Raw genomic sequence first — 17,823 nt, 5'->3', positions numbered from 1 at the left:
CACTGATTTTCTGGCACCCTTGGTTCCAGAGCTTTGCTGGATTATCTGTTTTGCCAGACCAACCGAGGTCACAGCTTCAGAGAGGAGTCAAATGGAATGGTCCACCTAGGTCGCTACTATGTTTTCTTGTCTGGATTAAAAGAGGTTCCAGTTGCTGGAAAATCAGTGGTGGACCTGTAGTTAAAAATCAATCAATATTTGATATATTTTTAATATATGTCTCAACGCGTCCAAGATATCCTGAAATCAGAGGGAGAGGAGCCTGAGGTTGTGGTACATATAGGTACCAATGACATAGGTAAAAAAAGGAAAGAGGTCCTGAAGGGAGGATTTAGGGAGTTGGGAGGAGAGTTAAGGAATAGGAACAAAAAGGTAACAATCTCAGGATTACTGCCTGTGCCACGCGACAGTGAGAGTAGGAATGGAGCGAGGTGGAGGATAAATGCGTGGCTGAAAGACTGGTGCAGAGGGCAGGGATTCAAGTTCCTGGATCATTGGGACTTCTTTTGGGGAAGGTGGGACCTGTACAGAAAGGACGGGTTGCACTTGAACCCGAGGGGGACAAATATCTTGGCGGGGAAATTTGCAAAGGCTACTGGGGAGACTTTAAACTAGAATGGTTGGGGCGATGGACTCAAATAGAGAAAGCTAGTAGACAGAATGGGAGGTAGGAAGCAGAAAAGGGAAGCACTCGGACACAAGAGGAGAAAGAAGAAAAAGTAAATAAACAGAGAATAAGAGGCGGGGGGTTTCTTAAATGTGCATATTTTAATGCTAGGAGCATTGTAAGAAAGGTGGATGAGCTTAGAGCCTGGATTGACACCTGGAAGTATGATGTTGTGGCGATCAGTGAAACATGGTTGCAGGAGGGCTGTGATTGGAAACTAAATATTCCAGGATTTCGTTGCTTCAGGTGTGATATAATTGGAGGGGCAAGAGGTGGAGGTGTTGCATTGCTTGTGAGGGAAGATGTTACAGCAGTGCTTTGGCAGGATAGATTGGAGGGCTCATCTAGGGAGGCTATTTGGGTGGAACTGAGAAGTGGGAAAGGTGTAGCAACACTTATAGGGGTGTATTATAGACCGCCAAATGGGGGTCGAGAATTGGAAGAGCAAATATGTAAGGAGATAGCAGATATTAGTAGTAAGCACAAGGTAGTGATTGTGGGAGATATGAATTTTCCACACATAGACTGGGAAACACATTCGGTAAATGGGCTGGATGGTTTGGAGTTTGTAAAATGTGTGCAGGATAGTTTTTTGCAGCAATACATAGAGGTACCTACAAGAGGAGGAGCAGTGCTGGACCTCCTGTTAGGAAATGAGATGGGACAGGTGGCGGAGGTATGCGTTAGGGAGCACTTCGGGTCCAGTGATCACAATACCATTAGTTTCAATATAATTATGGAGAGGGTCAGAACTGGATCTAGGGTTGAGATTTTTGATTGCAGAAAGGCTAACTTTGATGAGATGTGAAATGATTTAAAAGGAGTGAACTGGGACATTGTGTTTTATGGGAAGCATGTAGAAGAGAAATGGAGGACATTTAAAGGGGAAATTTTTAAAGTACAGAATATTTATGTCCCTGTTCGGTTGAAAGGAAAGAGTAATAATTGGAAAGAGCCCTGGTTTTCAAGGGAAATTGGACACCTTGTTCGGAAAAAGAGGGAGATCTACAATAATTATAGGCAGCATGAAGTAAATGAGGTGCTTGAGGAGTATAAGGAATGTAAAAAGAATCTTAAGAAATAAATTAGAAAAGCTAAAAGAAGATATGAGGTTGCTTTGGCAAGTAAGGTGAAAGTAAATCCAAAGGGTTTCTACAGCTATATTAATAGCAAAAGGATAACGAGGGATAAAATTGGTCCATTGGAGAGACAGAGTGGACAGCTATCTGCAGAGCCAAAAGAGATAGGGGAGATATTGAACAATTTTTTTTTCTTCGGTATTCACCAAGGAGAAGGATATTGAATTATGTGAGGTAAGGGAAACTAGTAGAGTAGATATGGATACTATGAGTTTCAAAATAAAAGAAGTACTGACACTTTAAAAAAAATATAAAAGTGGATAAGTCTCCAGGTCCTGACAGGATATTCCCTAGGACATTGAGGGAAGTTAGTGTAGAAATAGCCGGGGCTATGACAGAAATATTTCAAATGTCATTAGAAACGGGAATAGTCCCTGAGGATTGGCATACTGCGCATGTTGTTCCATTGTTTAAAAAGGGTTCTAAGAGTAAACCTAGCAATTATCGACCTGTTTGTTTGACTTCAGTGGTGGGCAAATTAATGGAAAAGATACTTAGAGATAATATATATAAGCATCTGGATAAACAGGGTCTGATTAGGAACAGTCAGCATGGATTTGTGCCTGGAAGGTCATGTTTGACTAATCTTCTTGAATTTTTTGAAGAGGTTACTAGGGAAATTGACGAGGGTAAAGCAGTGGATGTTGTCTATATGTACTTTAGTAAGGCCTTTGACAAGGTTCCTCATGGAAGGTTGGTTAAGAAGGTTCAACTGTTGGGTATTAATGCAGGAGTAGCAAGATGGATTCAACAGTGGCTGAATGGGAGACGCCAGAGGGTAATGGTGGATGGCTGTTTGTCGGGTTGGAGGCAGGTGACTAGTGGGGTGCCTCAGGGATCTGTGTTGGGTCCTTTGTTGTTTGTCATGTACATCAATGATCTGGACGAAGGTGTGGTAAATTGGATTAGTAAGTATGCAGATGATACCAAGATAGGGGGTGTTGTGGATAATGAAGAGGATTTCCAAAGTCTACAGAGTGATTTAGGCCATTTGGAAGAATGGGCTGAAAGATGGCAGATGGAGTTTAATGCTGATAAATGTGAGGTGCTACACCTTGGCAGGACAAATCAAAATAGGACGTTAAAATTGTACAAGGCATTGGTTAGACCAAAGCTGGAGTATGGTGTACAATTTTGGTCGCCCAATTATAGGAAGGATGTCAACAAAATAGAGAGAGTACAGAGGAGATTTACTAGAATGTTGCCTGGGTTTCAACAACTAAGTTACAGAGATAGGTTGAATAAGTTAGGTCTTTATTCTCTGGAGCGCAGAAGGTTAAGGGGGGACTTGATAGAGGTCTTTAAAATGATGAGAGGGATAGCCAGAGTTGATGTGGACAAGCTTTTCCCTTTGAGAATAGGGAAGATTCAAACAAGAGGACATGACTTCAGAATGAAGGGACAGAAGTTTAGGGGTAACATGAGGTGGAACTTCTTTACTCAGAGAGTGGTAGCGGTGTGGAATGAGCTTCCAGTGGAAGTGGTGGAGGCAGGTTTGATGGTATCATTTAAAAATAAATTGGATAGGCATATGGATGAGAAGGGAATGGAGGGCTATGGTATGAGTGCAGGCAGGTGGGACTAAGGGAAAATAATTGTTCGGCACGGACTTGTAGGGCCGAGATGACCTGTTTCCGTGCTGTAATTGTTATATGGTTATATATAACCATACATATATATATATATATGTGTGTATGTGTGTATATATATATATGTGTGTGTGTGTATGTATATATATGTGTGTGTGTGTGTATGTGTGTGTGTATATATATACTGTTTTTCCAGCATCTGGTGGTCTGGAACCTCTTTTAATCCACACACATATATATATCTATCTATATATATGTGTATATGTATATATATATATATATATAATATATATATATATATATATAGTGGAGGACATATACATATAAAACACTGTATATCATTTTATTTGGCCTTAATACATGATCGAATGTTTAATGGATTCTATCTCAACAGAACAGAGACAATTACATCCGATCATGCAAGTTGCTTCCTGATGGACGTACTCTGATTGTTGGTGGTGAAGCCAGCACGTTATCCATTTGGGATTTGGCAGCTCCAACCCCGCGTATAAAGGCAGAGTTGACGTCTTCAGCTCCTGCCTGCTATGCTTTAGCGATCAGTCCTGACTCCAAGGTCTGTTTCTCCTGCTGTAGTGATGGTAATATCGCTGTCTGGGATCTCCACAACCAGACGTTGGTCAGGTAAGAACTTGTTCTCATCCATTATACTTGCACTAATTCTTATAATGTGATGTTTGAAATGTTTAGTGCCGGAACCATACTTTAATAAGCCAAAATTAAGAAACCTCAATTGCACAACATAACTTTAACTTGTTTGGTAGTAAACGTGAAAGGCTCGGTGCATCTCATTTGGTACCAGTGTTGACCCTCGTCTGAAAATTAGAAATTCAGCTCCATTGCGACCTATAATTTGGTTGGCATCTCAATTCAGCACTTCCAGATGTGTTATTTTGTGGTGAAATGAGCTGAAATTTATTGTTTTTTAAATTTTAATCAGGCAATTCCAAGGTCACACAGATGGAGCCAGCTGTATTGACATTTCAAATGATGGCACCAAACTTTGGACGGGAGGTTTAGATAACACTGTAAGGTCCTGGGACCTCAGAGAAGGAAGGCAACTGCAGCAACATGACTTCACATCCCAGGTATACATAAATAGGGAATCATTTGAGAAATTAACGTATGTTAAATAATCAATGTCTTTAGCTAGCAAAACCAAGTAACTAAATTTGAATTAATTTATGAATGCCGAATAAACAAACTGGCAGAATCTTTTGCAGATTTTAGCAGCTATGTAATTTTGTGTTTGTAGAGATATTTGTGGCTTTATGTCCAAAGATGGCTTCTGAAATGTTCCAATTTTAGTGTGTAAGAATATATATGCTTTGAACTTACATTTTACTAGTACATGTAGCATTCTGAAATTTAAGAATATCATTGAACAACAATGTAGCATTCTGAAATTTAAGAATATCATTGAACAACAAAATAAAATGTCTTCAGGTCAGCATGCATGACTCCATGGCAGGTCCACTAAAGAATATTTATGCTACAAAGTTGACTGAGGCACACACCGTTGTTCATTTATCCATCATTTACAAAATAATATACTTCAAAGGGGAGAGTTTCTGCAGTTTATTTTCTGTCTGCTCTAGATCTTTTCTTTGGGATATTGTCCTGCCGGAGAATGGCTTGCAGTTGGAATGGAAAACAGCAATGTAGAGGTTCTGCATGTGACAAAACCAGACAAATATCAATTGCACCTCCATGAGAGCTGTGTGCTGTCCCTTAAGTTCGCTCATTGTGGTAAGCACTGTTTTTTGATACTGCTCGTGTTAACAATTGAGCTGAGATTGTTGCATGTTTAACTATTCATAAAGGATGCAGGGGATAGGATAATAGATTTTTTTTTTAACAAAGGATTGCCCTTCATTTTAAATAGAGGTTGAGGTGACAAAAATCAATTTCAATAGTAACTTGATTGGGCGGAGATGTGAACACGTTGTCAAGGATTGGATTAGTTGACAACCTCCAGACCTTTGCACGCTTCACGGACATCCGCAACAGCAACAAGGGGCATAATAGCAATCAAAGTAGGATGTTTGTAGGGGAGATTCAAACTCCTCTTGCTTGTCTTGTAAATACGCTCTTCTAAAGCTTACCCCCCCTAGTCTAGTTCAGTAAAAAACACTGAGTCAAGCACTGGAACAACTAAACTTTATTTTTAGATTGAACAGCAAATCCCCCTATACAATACCTAAACCACCGCAGGTTCAATCCTTGTCTCTGCCTGGCCACGATCTTCAGCCTCGTGCAAGCAAACACACTCCATAAGGTCACACAGTCCCAAGCGTTTCTCCAGAAGATCGACATCGATCTAAGATGGAGCCAACTTTTATAGGTCCACGAACTTTGAGGGGTCGAACTACCTCTACAGTCCAATCAAGCATATTAATTACATAAATACAGTTCCCCAAATCAATTACAGAGTCTTCCATACATTGTTTCTTGGAGAAGCTTCTAGAAGGAAGCTAACTTAACTGAATAATGCAACATTTACCCTGGAACTTAAAACAATCCTGCCAGGGCTTAACACTTTGGCCAATCAATAAACAGCAGGGTAGCTGTTTTGCAACATTATTTACATTATTTACAATTCTTTTGCAGCAATTCAATCAACCATGCATTTACAATACTCTCTGCAAGAATCTCATTCAGAACGACGATGGAAGAGATGCTCATAGATTTCTTATCTGCAACATTGATCTGGGACCTAGGCTTCCTGGCACCATTCAGCAGTTTGCCTTTTTATACACAGAAACACAGACTTAACCAAAATGGCCTTGCAATGCATGAATCCTCTGCTAAATTTTGGGTCTATTCCTGCTCTATTTTGACCAGGATTACACTTATCCTCAGAAGAAAAGTCAGTAATAGTAAATAGATATGTTATATTCAGACTTGACCCACCTTGAATGCTTGTGACAACACTTGCTTGCTTGGACACAGATATAAGAGTAGATAACCATTGCTAATGCCTTATCTGCCAGCTTCATGAAGGATTTAATAAAGGCCTTTACAGAGTTCCTTGACTGCTTTAATCTGTCTCACAATAGAACAATGACAACTTTCCCTCTCTGGCGAGCCAATGAATGTTCAGTTTTAAACAAAATCTGAGTTGTTGGTTTTGCCATATTTATTACATTTTACAAAATGAGGCAACTGTTTGGTCCAATGAGCCTGTGTTAATTTTTTAAGCATTTCCATCATCCTCTTCCCCCACATTATCCCTTTAACCTATTCTTCTCTACACACCCATCAATTCCTCTCTATTATTCCTGGAGTATTCTTTGGATACTTTCAAGAAAGAGCTAGATTGGGCTCTTGAAGATAGCGCAGTCAGGGGATATTGCCTACTCCTGCACCCATTGTTTATTCCATCACCCACCTACATACGGAGGAATTTATTCTACAATTGATCTGTTAGATTGTCTCTGGGATGGGGAGGAGTCAGGAGCATCCTGGGGAAACCCACACAATCATAGAGAGAATATGTAAACTTTGTGCGCACACACGCAATTTCCAAGGACAGGATCAAACTCGGGTTGCTGCAGGTGTGTGGCAGCACTACTGACACAGACTGCTGTGTCACTGGACATTTCAGGACATATCTCTGATCTCAATAAAGAATAATCCTACTGCAGCTAAGGAAACTTTGCAAAAATTAATCGACTATTACAGTTGTGGGAATGGAAGTAAATTAATTTATTTGTTTACAGTTTACTTCAGCTCTATAAAAATTCTGGACAATATTGAATGAAATTGGGTTTGGGTTTTAGAAAATTTAGTCCAGAGACATGGATTCTAAGAGATGTGACTGACTATTTATTTATTAATGTTTCATTTATTTTCCACAATAAGTTCAATTTGTCCAAACAAAATGTTGAACATGTTGCACATTGATTTTCAGGTAAGTGGTTTGTAAGCACTGGGAAGGATAATCTACTGAATGCCTGGAGAACACCTTATGGAGCAAGTATATTTCAGGTAAGTCTGGAATGTTGATATATTCTCAATATAACCTGATAGAATTTCTAATGAAATACTTCAAATTTAACTGTAATTTTTTTGCCTGTCAACCTCGAGGGAATTGTTTTCTTGCATCAACCACCAGAAGGTATATTATTTGCCCTTAATTACTACAGTAGTAATTGTAATAGTCAGTTATTCAGTTTACTATCTTCACATTAAGGAAAAAATAATGCACATAAGGTAACTATGCATCTTAAGTAAATTGATTTGTTCTAACATTAATCAATAACTAGTCTTGAGAATCACAGTTCAATGATTAGTCTCAAACTAATTTGATCAATTTGTTTCCTATATAACTTCCTGATCTCCAATGTCCACAAAAATATTCTACATCTTAGCAAAATGTTTTTTTTTGGGATGGAGTAAAGAGAAAAATATGAAACGCTCAATCAAATAATAAGTGACATAGAAATTACTTATAGCTTGGTGCAAGTGTCAAAAATAGTTTAGAAGTTAAATTATTTTTAGCATTTTAAATCCTAAGTTATGGATGGATTGATTTCACTATAAAGCTCTGATATTAACGAAGGGAATGAAAATTGCTCAAAAAATACAGTAGATTTTATACATTGGTAATCGTACATTTGATTGCTTGAACGTAGTAGATGGTGAAAAATGATGCTGTTTGGATCCCACGTCTATAAAGTAGTTAGCACATTTGTAATGAATTTTAACAGAGCAGATAATAATGAGTGGGCTTCCACTGCCCAAACTCTCTTTTGAGTACTCGGTCCTTTCTTCTTGCCTTTGCTGAATGTGGTCCCCAGGCAATCCGATGCACCACATTCAGGGTCAGAATAACATTCCCCTTAATGGGATTTTTATCTTGGATATATCTGTGTGATTCCAGAAATAGAAGTTTTCACTGGTGTATGTGAAATTGTCAACTTATGTTGTGCAAGATTTTACAGAAGCAAAGCTTGTGCATTCCCTCGAGCATCTGCTGCTGTGGAAATTAGAAACAAATGATTTGCTCTAAAGTTTAGATCCTTGATTTGTCTGCCTGTATTACATGCAGCACTGGTTTGCATGGATGAGACAACGAACAAAAAACAGGCAAAAAGGAAGGTTTATCTAGCCAAAGGACTGCTACCGCCTTAGGAAGTAGAGGAATGACAAAAATACAATTTTGCCATTGAAACATAGAAAAATAGAAAATAGGTGCAGGAGTAGGCCATTCGGCCCTTCGAGCATGCACCGCCATTTAATATGATCATGGCTGATCATCCAACTCAGTATCCTGTACCTGCCTTCTCTCCATACCCCTTGATCCCCTTAGCCACAAGGGTCACATCTAACTCCCTCTTAAATATAGCCAATGAACTGGCCTCAACTATATTCTGTGGCAGAGAATTCCAGAGATTCACCACTTTCTCTGTGTAAAAAATGTTTTTCTCATCTCAGTCCTAAAAGATTTCCCCTTTATCCTTAAACTGTGACCCCTTGTTCTGGACTTACCCAACATCGGGAACAATCTTCCTGCATCTAGTCTGTCCAACCCCTTAAGAATTTTGTATGTTTCTATAAGATCCCCCCTCAATCTTCTAAATTCTAGCGAGTACAAGCGGAGTCTATCCAGTCTTTCTTCATAGGAAAATCCTGACATCCCAGGAATCAGTCTGGTGAACCTTCTCTGTATGGCAAGAATGTCCTTCCTCAGATTAGGAGACCAAAACTGTACGCAATACTCCAGGTGTGGTCTCACCAAGACCCTGTACAACTGCAGTAGAACCTCCCTGCTCCTATACTCAAATCCTTTTGCTATGAATGCTAACTGAACAATGCACCGCTGTATGATACTAGTTCCACCAGCAATAGATTAAGTTGCATTAAGTTAAATGTAAGATACTGTTAAATCCTATATTGATACAATGTTTGCCCTCACAAAATGTTCATTAGTTTTAAGTGCTTTATAATGGCATGTACCAACTCATTTTCTCTTCCTGTCATTTGTTTTTAAAAAATAAAAAAAATATTCACAGTCTAAGGAGTCCTCATCGGTGCTGAGCTGCGACATCTCAGTGGATGATAAATACATTATCACTGGCTCTGGAGACAAGAAGGCTACAGTCTATGAAGTTATTTATTAGGAATGGAGCCTGAACACAAAGATACTCACTATAGCACTTTTGTTAGATTTGCTCTTTATGGCTGACTTTGCAAAACAAAGACTTCAACGTTCTTGTCATTGTTTCTCAGCTCTGTGCTGTATTTGATCGTAATTTCTGGACACTTCCTTCCGTCTGATATATAAAAAAGCCTCAAAACCCAACTATGCGGAGCAGAGTGACAAGCTTCTTTAGCCATTATGTGAATGAAGGACCAGAAGGATTCAACTATTTATTTTTGTTTTCCAAGACTTTTTATAACCTTTGTTGAAATTGATTAATTTCATACAAGCTTTGGTATTAACATTCATTCTGTTTGGAAGGTGTTAGTTCATTGTCACATTGATTAAATGTGTGTTATTATTTCTTCATTTTATTACAGAATTATGAAGATTTTTATAGAAGTATTAAGTTGCAGAGCAATGTTCTGGAGTATTTGTCCAAATTGAAGCTAGTTGATATGCCAACAAAAGAAAATACAGGATTGGCTAGATAGTGAAATGATTTGCTGTCAGTATTGTTTTGGCAGGAGGCCATTAATTTTAATAAAACAATACCGGTTCAAATCACTTTCTTGGTAATGTACTAAACGAGGCAGAAGGTGCCCATAGAAATTGGAAAAATCTACAAGCTGAGAAAAATGCTGATTTGCTCAGGTGTTTTGCTTAATGGAAAAACAACCATTCAGAAGTGACCAAATGGCAATTATTTCATATTCACTGAAAACAGATTACCCACAAAGCTGACCAGTCAAATTCCTGTTCTTTTCCAACAATTCCTCTTGAGCAATTGTTAGTTTCCCAGCTCCCTCCACTAACGTTTCCTGAATTTTACTTTTTTTTTTTTTTTAAAGTGGATGGTATAATAAAATGCAACTATTCTAAATATAAGTAAAAAATCATCCATTCTATGTGGCATCAGACCCTCACACGAGCATTCCCTTTGTGTAAGGACACTTTCTTTTTTTCTGTCCATTTTTCATTACTTGGATACCTTGATTATTCTTTAGCTCTCTGCATGTTCCTCACTGCTCCTAACTTTCCCACTCTCAAGATGCAAAATATATTCTTGCTCCTTTGCCAATTAACCTGCCTGTAGCTCCATCCCTGGTCTCAGCTGTTTTGTCCTAATCTGACCCTAGATTTTTTTGTGCCCTTCCAATCCTTCTCCTTTAAGTGCTCTTGAAATGTTACCATCTCTGCATGGCAACATTTCAAGAACACTCCTTCACCAATGAAAATGTTTTTTGAGCCTTCCCCCAACTTGAAGATTTTGAGTGATATTTTTTACTGGAACCCTCTCATTCTGATTTCATTGTTCCCATTTCCACTTCACACCTGATCATCTTTACTGAGAGCAAAGTCATGGAAGGTCAACTCGTGATTTACAAAGAATAGCTTTTATTTGCTAATTTAAAAGTCTAACATTATTGTAGAATTGGGGTAGCAAGAAAGGATAAAGGAGGAGGACTGTAACTCATTGACTAATAAGTATAATGAAGATTGTATATTGTGGTAGGTGAAGGCTCTGTATTTCGATTTGTAACTGATGTTCGTAATGGGAGCCATATTTAGATACGAAAGTCAACTGGATTTACATCTAATGCACCAACACTAATATAGTGTGTTATCTGTACTTGCACAATAAAGGAAGAATAAAGTGAGTTACAATCAAGGGGTGTCATAAACTGTCCGAACTTTGCCAGAGATTTATGTACTAATTCCAACTGATGTGTTTCTAAGATAGACACAAAAAGCTGGAGCAACTCAGCGGTTCAGACAGCATCTCTGGGGAAAAGGAATAGGTGATGTTTCTGGTTGAGACCCTTCTTCAGACCTCTTCACTCCTTGGATAAATCATCAACATTGCATGTTGTACAGAGTTAATGGATCCCTGACCATCAAATTTCACAATATTTCCTTTTATTTACAAAAATGCTTTATTAATGAAGTGACAACTTTCAATTAAAAAAAACATTAGCTTCAAAAAGCCTTTAACTCACCACTCATTGCAAAATAATAAAATGGTTATTGGAGAGACCCTAGAAAATTGCTGTACAAAAAACTGCCAAAGCAAGCTCTAGTAAATTGGAAGTGCAAGACCAAGTGGAAGAAACATCTGAATCCCAGGCCAATGTCACACCTATGAACCCAACAGGAGACAAACACATTTCCCAGAATTGTAACATAATAAAAGGACTAAAAGGACTACCTGCAGAGGCCAGCTAACATCTGCAGCCTGGTAATCACCACTGCTTCTTACAAGTACTCGTACAATCTGTGACAGCTTAATTTCTTAACCTGCAGTCCTGAATATGCTCCTGTGTAGACTGGATCATGTAATTTATCATAGTTGAATTAGTCAGTTTGATCATAATTATGTGCTATTATTGGTTTTAAATCAACAAGATTATTGTGGAGACTGGCATCTGGATTGATCATTGATATGAACCCAGATTTAGGACAGATGATCGCTGCATTCTCTCATCCATTCCCTCACTGACATTCAATCTCTCCTTTTTCCTTATCTATTACACATGTTAAGACTTTTTTCATTGTTTCCTAGCCGACTCTCATACTTGGATATGCCTTTCCAGTGATTAACATTAACATTGCCATCCATTGATAATCATCACCAATCCTTCAACACATCTATTTTAATGCATTCCCAGAGCAAAAAGCACACCTTGGCTCCAGCCCCCTTTGGAGCATTCTTAGTCTGATGAACAAAATTAAAAAAAACTTCGATAATAACCCTGTTTGGAAACCTTATCCATGCAAATCAGACCCACTGTTAATGTGCATATCAATCCAGGGTATTCCCTCTTTATAAACCATAAGGAAAAAATATTCCTTATAGCAAATCACAGGAGCTTCTGCAGAAATCTGCCCACATTTGGAAAAAAATGGCTGATGACCAAAATAGATTGTTTCATAGAAGGAACTTCTTTGATTTGTCATTACGTTTCGAAGTGTAATTTCTTTGTTGTTAACTTTTTTTTATTACATCCATGCTACATAAGAACTGATAACAATCCTGGTTGCTTTGCCAAAACCAATTAGTAGCATAAAAAAGAAGTAAAGCAGAATGCAAGACACAATGAATTAGCATATCTTAAACTTCACTAGCTTCCAACTTCACTTCATTACTTTCTCCACCTCAGCTGTTGCAACCCCTACTCTTCTACCCAGCTTCTCGCCTTTATAATCTCAGTTCTTCTACAGCTCTGTATGGAATCCAATGCAAGCAATAGTGGCTTTGCACAGCACACTTTGGTGCCCCCAAATTGATTAAACATTCTCAATGTTTAAAATTTCCCTCAGCCTTGCCACATTCCCCCTTCCTAGCCTCTAGTTGAACTGCAAAGAAATCTGCATTCTTCCATCTCCTTGTCTTGCAAATCTCTCCCTCTGCTCATCGGCTACTTTATCATAGGTTAGGCCCTATGGTTTTGAAATTACAATGCTCAGTCAAGGGCGTGGTTGTTTCAATTGCAGGTGCACTAATGCAAATGCCTCAAGCTTCACTAAACAGATGGCGTGGGAAGTATGGAGAGTCATAGGCCTGGGCCAACAGTTGAAATCAGGTAATTAACCCCTCGTTAAACCCACCTTTCAACTCCAACTATCTAACACCACCTACAATTTGGCGCCAGTTTACCTGATGACACTGATGAGACATTTTTGACCTACATGCTATTTTTTATTGTCTTAGAACAATGTATGCAATAATGTAGAAACTGATTTGTGAAGTAAATTACTAGTATTTTTGTGAAGAGTTTAAAGGCCAAATATGATTTCTCAGAGAGAAGTTTATTTTGGCTTGCTGATTAAAATGGGTCTTTAACCGGGCCGTTATGGAAACCTCTATAAACTGAAGCCAATTCAATTAATTATAGTCACCCAGAGCCATATTTCTGCTTTACCAATCCAAAAGGTCAAAAGCAAGAACAGGTCATTCTCAACTTCCCATAAATGTAAATATCCCTACAAATGCAGAGTTAGAAAGTAACAAGCTATGAAATCAGGTGGGCATTAAAATTACAACACAAGCAAACATATTTAACCCCATGTATACATTCATTTTTCATGTGTGAATTGACTGAATAACTTGCGTGCCAAAAAAAATTGAATGTGTATCATTGCACAATCACTAATTTTCAACAACGAATCCATAACTACATACTTACAACTAGTTTGGCATCTCCCTTTATGTATACTCTATCCTTGGAATTGATGGAACTTTTACCCAGAAATGAAAAAAAAACTTTCCAAAATGTGTGAAAGTTGAAAATTTTCAAATATTTATCGACTTCATGCTCACATCCATTTTAATTTCTGGCCTTCGTCCAAGCCCTGTTTCTATCATCAATGGTAATCTTTAGCCACTGAACCCTCCATATCTCTACCCCTCCAAAAATATGGAAAGCCCAATTAGAGGTAATTTTCGATATTTCCTTATTTTTTGTGCTCATTACCATTCCTTCTGCATTTACATGGACTGTATACAAGATGTGGTACAGGTTCCTGAAGGAGAGGAAGGAACAGAGAAGTGTTTGCACTTCAGTGATTACCTGCTTACTATTGATTGAAGAATTTTCAAATGCAAATAATTAAATAAAATTTGGGTCCAAATTTGCCTTATAGAACCTGGTTATTTAGTTAGTATTTAAGCCTTCAATTTCATTAGATGCATGAAATTCCAGAAATAATTGGAAATAGGTTAGAGGGGCAGTATTAATTTTTTTTAAATTACATAACACCTCAGTACACATGACAATAATAAACCTAAACCTGAACCATAGGCATGATGTTTGCTTTAAGGCTTTTTCTAAAGATGGACCAAAAAAACATCACTACTGGGCTGACCAGAGGAAAATCAGACCAGGCAGAATGTATAAATGTCAAGTAAGAGCTCGTCAAGTAGAATTCACATTCTATGATTGATGTGGATAAAAAACACTGAACATATGTATTATTTTCATATGTGGCCCTTGTCCATTCTTTATTTCTTTATTCCCAACTAGTAAAGACAATTCCACCCTGATTTTGTCAACATTTCCATTTAACTTCTATTATATCTATAGCATATCTATGTCAACAACAGGGTAACAAGTAATATTTAGAACAGCATCTGAAAAATGCCAATAAGCCATCAATTTTTATTTCCTTTTTGTGAGAGTTGAAGACAGTGCATTAGGAACTTCATTTTTACCTCTTTAGTGATGTTTGTGTACAGGGATGCACGTGATTCCGTATCAAAGTGGAATACTTGTTCTTGTGAAAATGTAAGCTTTTCAGTAGGTTATTGTGAGACTTGTATGTCAACCTCGGTTTTTGATGAAGACCTGTGCATTGAAAGATTTTGGAAAACATTCCACATTACACCTAACCCCCCCCCTCCATGTTATAAAACATAAAACTGACATGGCAACATACACACATGATGCTTATATGATTGCTAGCCTACCATAATTGACAGTGAGTCACATAATGCTTGGACTAAAGGTAGAAATCTTAATCCTGCATCCTCATAGATGGAAAGAAATTGCAAAATATTAGTTTCAAGAAGATATTCCAGAACATACTGGCTTTGATATTAAAAAATCAATCAATGAAGTGCTTACTGTCAAAGATGCTCTAATGATAACACTGGGGAATTGCAAAGATTTCAAAGCATTATAGGAGATCATAAAGGTATGAGGAGAGCAATCAAGGTTGTGTTTGAAAACAAGTAAGAGAATTGTTTTAATTCTGGCACATTTTAACCAGGAAGCAATGTAGGACAATGAACGCATGGAAAAAACAATTGTGGGAAGTGGTCCAGGAGTCTATTGAAGCGGTCAAATCTTCTGATGGCAAAGATATGGATGAGGGTTTCAGCAGCAGATGACCTGCAGCAGATGCAAAATTAGTTGTTAAAGACAAAAACATTGATTAGATAGTATTGGTAATTGCATTTAGGTGCAGTTGGAAGCTCACTCAGGCATTCAATGATCACAACAAATTTGTGGACCATCTGGCTGCATCATACATCAACCATTTAAGTTTGCCTGTGGCAATAGCTGGCAAATGGAGTTTGTGGCAAGGACTAAAATTGATGCCTTAGATACTCTCAGTATTTCGTTAGTGAAAATTTCAGTCCAGTACTGGATGTTAGATTACCAGTCCTAGCCTACAGTGAAAGTGGTGGGACCAAATAAAAACATGGTGCTGATGCAAAACGGATCTTGCCACAAATGGTATGGTGATTGTTGCTGTGTTTTGTGGGAAAGTCAACAAGAGACAACATGATAATACGAAAATAGGACGGGGCCATGGAATAATTCTTGAAGAAACACCATAGATAATTGTGGAGTTTGGAAGAAAAACCATTGCAATGGTTTTGTGTTGTGGTCTCTGAACAAAACATTAAAAAAATACATAACTGGTGCTGTATATATTTATGGAGCAAAGGCACTGTATTCATCGATGGTTTTGTGTTAAAGTACACATTTAGATCAAAGATTTTAGATCAAAGACTGCTTGGCTTGAGACCAGCAGTCAAATACCGGCATACTGCAAGCTGAAAAGTTCTCCTGGTAAGGAATGTACTAAATGATTATCAAACTTGTTAATGTGCAGTGGAAGTGATGATGTTTGTTCTCTTCAAAACATTTTTTGCAAGACTAGAGTTTGGCATTGTAATGAGGTTTTTTATTTGAAAAGGGAAGCACAGGAGCACACAGTTGATGCAATGCTAAGCGGCATTCTGGGAAAGTGTTGCTTTCCAATCTAAATGTTTGGCCTGCTGTCAACCTCTCCACACCCCCAATTGCTCCCCCCCCTCCCCCCACCTAACGTTCAATGTAACGGTATAAGAACTATTCTATGATGTAACTGCTATGTTTTATGCATACGTTAAACCATCCCATGTAGATACTGAGCTTAGTTCTACAAGATAAAAATGCTAGCATTGAAAGGGGACATGTAGGTCTAGAAGCAATTTAAAACTATTGTGCTTTCAAATGCCCGTGTATTGGCTACATTTCTCTTTTACCCTATTTTCCTCATTCCACGTTGAACTACTTTAGACCTTTTACCAAAAGGAAACTAATCATATTTCTCAGTAAGATGTATAAAATATTGGGTATTTTGGCTATCTAAGGCTCCTTTGCCTTTTTTGTGAATCAATTGACTTCCAGGAAGTTAACCATCACATTGACAATTAAACTTATAGCTTGTGGCTAAGACTTGCTTTGCTTCGAATAATCACGAACATTATATTAACTCCTTTCTGCATAAAGTCTTAGATTATCAAACTTAGTAGAACGCTTCTAAGGTCACAATCAATTTTCACTTAATTTTTAGTGATATTACTAACATTTGTAAAGCCATCAACCATTGCTGTTATAACCTACAGATGAACATAAAGGAAAAAGTAAATGACTGTTGAGGTCTTTCTTTGTACACATGCATTATATACCACTAAAAGTGCCCTGTGGTCAACTTGTTAGCTTTTTAATCCCCTTTTCTTTGTTAGATATATTGTTATATTTAAAAGTTTCTTAAATTAAATCAGTAGGAATGTTTTATATCTAATTGATGGCAAAATATACGTTTCTGATCCTGTATGTTCATTGGATCTTTAAAAAGGAATTAGTCACATGTGACTATAGGTCTTTCAAAATGTGACAATGGGAGGACAGAAATGCAAAAATGCTGCAGAATTGCACTGGATATTCATTTATGGAAAGAAAATAATCACCTTTGTTTTAATTAAAGCAAAGACCCAAAACACTGGACATGTAACCTCAACAAGTCTGTCTCTTGTAGTCTCTGTACTGTAAAATAATTCTTTTAATATAACACACTGTTTCACTGTTTTGGTCTGTGGTTATTTTTGCATTGTTATTCACATTTTATCATCAGTAACTGGCCATTTCTAGATACAAATTGCTAGGAGATTAGCATTAAATATTTTGTAGTGTTTATATAATGATATTAAAATATAAACACCAAGTTGTATGTCCAAACTTGGGAGAAGAGCCTACAAAGATTTCCATTTTCGAGAAAATGCAGAAACTGTTGGTGTTATAACATAAATATTTGACAGTTATGTCATGACAGTATGAATAAACCAGAGTTGGCTAGACCTGGCATTCCGGGGCTGCACAGGTCAAGAAATATTTACACTTTCACGCCTTGAGTGCATTACAACGCTGATAAATGGGGGCTTTGTTATGTTTCCAAAATCTCAAAACTGAATGAATCATGCACAGCCAAAGA

At 37.7% G+C, this 17,823-nt stretch overlaps 1 protein-coding gene across 20 annotated transcripts in view; it reads left to right on the top strand.

The window, feature by feature from the left end:
* LOC129695752 (transducin-like enhancer protein 4) overlaps positions 1 to 17,489 on the top strand; it is a 126,634-nt gene extending 109,145 nt beyond the window's left edge. For 5 of the 20 annotated variants that reach the window (XM_055633004.1, XM_055633006.1, XM_055633005.1 and 2 more), the window contains 5 exons: positions 3,790 to 4,037; positions 4,354 to 4,501; positions 5,012 to 5,162; positions 7,327 to 7,403; positions 9,431 to 17,477. In XM_055633004.1, coding sequence (XP_055488979.1) covers positions 3,790 to 4,037; positions 4,354 to 4,501; positions 5,012 to 5,162; positions 7,327 to 7,403; positions 9,431 to 9,538 — 732 coding nt within the window. In that variant the 3' untranslated portion in view covers positions 9,539 to 17,477. Of the gene's footprint in view, positions 1 to 3,789; positions 4,038 to 4,353; positions 4,502 to 5,011; positions 5,163 to 7,326; positions 7,404 to 9,430 lie in introns of all 20 variants that reach the window. The other 15 variants (XM_055633010.1, XM_055633009.1, XM_055633008.1 and 12 more) reach the window with 8 other exon arrangements.
* The last annotated feature ends 334 nt before the right edge of the window (positions 17,490 to 17,823 follow it).

The sequence above is a fragment of the Leucoraja erinacea genome, chromosome 3 (genome assembly GCF_028641065.1).
Source record: "Leucoraja erinacea ecotype New England chromosome 3, Leri_hhj_1, whole genome shotgun sequence".
Taxonomy (NCBI): domain Eukaryota; kingdom Metazoa; phylum Chordata; class Chondrichthyes; order Rajiformes; family Rajidae; genus Leucoraja; species Leucoraja erinaceus.
This window is presented reverse-complemented; position numbering and strand designations above follow the sequence as displayed.